The 4,335-nt window shown below is 52.5% G+C and overlaps 1 protein-coding gene across 1 annotated transcript; it reads left to right on the top strand.

The window, feature by feature from the left end:
* The first annotated feature begins 1,299 nt into the window (after positions 1-1,299).
* Positions 1,300-1,524, top strand: LOC127487839 (large ribosomal subunit protein eL39-like). The gene has a single exon (XM_089333570.1). The coding sequence runs from the start codon at positions 1,300-1,302 to the stop codon at positions 1,522-1,524; it is 225 nt and encodes a 74-aa protein (XP_089189696.1).
* Positions 1,525-4,335: the final 2,811 nt, after the last annotated feature.

Raw genomic sequence — 4,335 nt, 5'->3', positions numbered from 1 at the left:
ATAGAGCAGAGATGACTAGTACAGACCGCTACTCCCAGGATGCAGATATTAGTCCACAGGTCCCCAAGAGGTCCCACGAGAAGCTGCCACTGGGTCTTCTAAAAGAGCTAGCCTTATCTCAAAAAGTCCTCTGCAGATGCAGCGCTATGGCGTCCCACAGACTCGCGTGAAAGTGGCAGTAGGACGAGCAGGTAGACCTTTGCCAACAGCGCCCACCTGGGTCGCAGGCTGGCAGAGGGCCTGATGGTTGCACCACCTGCAACATCCTCATTGTACAACCTAATCCTCCTCTGTCAGCGCACCGGTCCAATCCAGACGCACCCATTTCCAAATAACAGTGACGTCACCTGTAATCTATTTGCTGAAGAAGGAGAAGTCACACACACACACACAATCACACACCATTTCCTCAAAGTCACCAGAATGGCAGCAACTAGAACAAACAGCCTCCACTGGGAAAGTTCACCGAGGTTAACCATTGACGGGCTTACACTGCCTGCCCTCAGTGCTAAGTGTTGCAATCCCATCAAGAATCTGCCGGGAGATAGTACTCCTTGGGCACTGTCCTAGCAGAGCAGGCTTCCTAGAGCGCTAGAGGCCAGCAGTGTGGATCTGTGGCTGCAGAAACTCTACTTCTTGGTGCTCCAGTTAATTGCATGCCCAGGATTTCATCTGAACTCACTGAGGATCAAAGCCTGCAAAGTTCATTATCAAGTGGACAAAGTTCCTGTAAAAGCACCCTTTCCCCGTCTTGCACCTTTATCTGCTGGTTAGTTGGGTGGCCACTGGACCCCAACTCTTTCCGAAGTTGGGCAAGAAAAGAGGAGAATGCGAAAACCAAAAACCTGTTAATGAACCACTCTTCAAAGAGGTGTGTGGGAGGTGAAATCCTAAACTGAAGCAACACCCAGAACCATCGGTGCCCTTTGCATAGCTCTTGCCCCAGCCCTCCAGCTGGCCATGTCTCCTGAGTATTTACAACCTGGAACACCCCCACCCGAGCCTTGCCAGGGACAGCAGAGGCGGTCCAGGAAGCCCAGCGGGGAGTTTGCATCATCGTTTGCTGATGTTTCAAGCAGTGCACTTTCCAGAGAAGCCCACGGCAGATGCTTATCCAAACTGCGCTCCCTTGCAGGCACGCAGGGCAGGTGCAGAATGCGCCCCAGCCATTCCTCTGCTGGGCGGCCTGCCCTGCCCATCCTCTCACATACTTTCCCTTTGTGGGACCCGGATGTTGAGAAGGAGAACCTTCCTCCTTTCCTCCGCCATCGTGGTGAGCGTCCCTGACTCTTCCTCGCCATGTCTTCTCCCAAGAGCTTCAGAATCAAGAGATTCCTGGCCAAAAAAACAAACAAAAAAACCCGCCCCATTCCACAATGGATTTGGATGAAAACTGGTAATAAAATCAGGTATAACTCCAAGAGGAGACATTGGAGAAGAACCAAGCTGGCTCTACGGGGAACGGCACATGAATGGCTGGCACACATATTTCTGCTGTCTCGATTGTCACCATCATCTGTATAGCTGGACGTGTCTGATTAGGGCTGTGACCAGTGGGCTGGTTCAGTAGTAAATATGTGAGACCTCTAGAAAAAAGAAAACAAAAGGAGAACATGTGTTCTATCCAGAACAGTTCTGAAAAGCAGAGAGGGACTTTCTCATCTGAAACTGTGGTTGGCTGGGAAGAAGCTCACTTGATCAGAGAGCAGCAGGCTCCCTGGGGGAAGTTTGTCACCAAAGTAAAAGCAGCTGCATTTCTCCCTTCACTCGTTTCTTCTGTTAAGCGTTTTTCTTTTTTATCAATGAGTGTTTATTGGCGTCTGCTTTGAATTCGCTTCTGTGCTACAGACTTCAGGTAGGAGACAGAACAAGTGGAAGACGTCCGTTCTCTCGACAAGGCTTGGGTGCCTATTGAGTGGCAGGCCCTAAACAGAGGAGATGAGTAAGAGTTCACCCTGGGGAGCTCCCCTCAGTCTAACAGGAAAGGCCCCTGTGTAGGCAAACTTCTCAGCCCCCGCGAAACTGGCACTGGGGCTCCTACCACGCTGAGCCGCAGGGCTGGCTCTGCTCAGTTAACTGTTCTGCAGCATCCCCGACTCCTGCCCGCTGGAGCACGGTGCACAACCCTCCTCCAAGTGTTACAACCACAACCATCTCCAGATGCCACCACAGGTTCCCCCAGAGAACAAAGGTACTGCTCCCCTTTCCGCTCATCCCCTTGCCACTCACTGACACAGACAAATATTCAAAATACCTCACAGTCCATTCAGAGCAGGGTCCCAGCTGACCTGTGATTGTCACATGAAAACTCTAAACATCTCTCTCCAGGGAGGGCATCAGAGGAGGTGACACTCGGACAGGAGTCTGAAAAGAAAGTAGGCGTCCGATGGGTAGACCAGGACGACCAGTCGTGGAGGCACTAGCTACCCAGGCAGAAAAACCGTGTGCATGGAAGCAAGAAGGCCAGGAACTGCAGGAAACACAAGCAGCTGGAGCGGGATCAGGACGGAGAGGCGGACAGGTGGCTGACGTGGGAAGGAGCTGGTGACGGACAGCAGCCAGATCGCCGAAAGCCCTGGTGCTGCACCGAGAGAGGGACCTCCTCTCACCCATGACGGCCACGCGGGCACGCCTGAAGCAGGAGCAAGACCTGATCTCGTTCTCGTTCTTTCATTCTAGTGAAAGACGCTGCTGCTGCTAAGGAAAGTTCAAGTTTAGCATGGAGAAAAAAGACACAGAAGAAATGCTACTGCACATGCAGCCACATCGGTGTTTTTAAAAATTAACAATTCTTAAGATTAATGTTAATTGTATTGTTTGTAGTACCATTTTTGCTTTTAATAAGCAGCTTCTAATTCTTTCTTTTTTAAAAAAAGATTTATTTATTTACTTGAAAGTCAGAGTTACAGAGAGACAGGGAGAGATGGACAGAGAGAAAAAGGTCTTCCCTCCACTGGTTCACACCCCAAACGGCCACAACGGCCGGTGTTGAGCCAGGCTGAAGCCAGCAGCTTTATCCGGGTCTCTCATGTGGGCATCAGGGACCCAGACACTTGGATCATCTTCTGCTGCTTTTTCCAGGCCATTAGCAGGGAGCTAGACCAGAAGTGAAGCAGCCAAGACACAAACCGGCGCCCGTACGGGATGCCAGCGCCACAGGCAGCGACTTCACCTGTTAGCCCACACCGACCCCGATCCTCCCACCAGGCTGTGCGTGTTCAGTCAGGCGCTGGGTCTGGCTTATCTCAATGCCGCACCACCAAACTGGAGAGCCTGGTGTGTAGAACCTTGGTGACTATTTTTGGATAAACGGATTTTCAGATAGTAAATGCTTCTGACTTTGCAGGTCAGGCAGTCTCTCAACGCCTCAGCTCTGCTCTTCTAGTACAAATGCAGCCTCAGGCTACGTTTGAATAAATGGGCAATGCCAAGTTCCAATAAAGCTTTATTTATAAAAACAGGAAGCAGGCTGGATTGGCCAAAGGGCCATGGTTGGCCAACTTCCGTCGAAGGCAAAGGTGTTTTCAATGTATTAAAGAGGGGCATTTCTCAAGAACATTTTTCCTAAAGTAGTCGCCCCCCACAAGCACAGGGAAGACATCCTCTTGGTCCTGGGTCCAAGTAGCTCATCTGCTCTTCCAGGCGAATGTCCCCATTTGCTCTAAGAGACTCAACTAGGTGGAGGGCCAGCAGCAGGAGAGATCTGAAGCCGTCCTTCTTTTACTGCCGAAGCAGTTACATCCTCCCTCTCGAGGCCTTGCCAAGCTCTGCGGCTTGCTGCCCTGAGATCACCTCTCCGGGGAGGAGAAAACGGAACCTTGTGACTTCCAGATGCAGAGGGAGCCACCATCACGCCCAGTAGGGCTCCCCGGGGCTGCACATAGAAGGCAAAGTTTCTCTACTTGGTGCCTGCAGAATGAGGGCCCCGAAGGGAAGCTAACGGTGGAAAGTCCGCCCTGTAGAAAATGGAACTGGAAGCTGTGAAACAGCTGTGTGCTGCTCCTCCCTCCCTCACTCTCTGGTGGGCCATTCTCTTGCCCCGGGCAGCCTCCCAGTCCTCACCTGCCCAGCACACAGACCCCACAGCTCCCAGTCCCAGCACTATCTGACTCAGGTTCTCAAGGCCAAGGCCGGGGGCTCAGCTTAGATGAGGTGGCCGCACTCGGCCTAGGAAGCTGTGCAACCTGAGCCCACTGTGGAGCTGGCACACGGGCCCACGTGGAAGGGCAGCCCGTGATGGGACAGAGAGCCCACACGTGTCCACGACGACAGGAAGGTCTGGCCACACCACGCATAACCAGGCCAAGTCGCGGAGCGGGGCACTGGGGAAGCAAA

The sequence above is a fragment of the Oryctolagus cuniculus genome, chromosome 5, assembly GCF_051225735.1.
Source record: "Oryctolagus cuniculus isolate XC-2025 breed Fujian yellow rabbit chromosome 5, ASM5122573v1, whole genome shotgun sequence".
In the NCBI taxonomy this organism is placed as follows: Eukaryota; Metazoa; Chordata; class Mammalia; order Lagomorpha; family Leporidae; genus Oryctolagus; species Oryctolagus cuniculus.
Note: the sequence above shows the minus strand (reverse complement) of the source record. Positions and strands in the feature narration are given on the sequence as shown.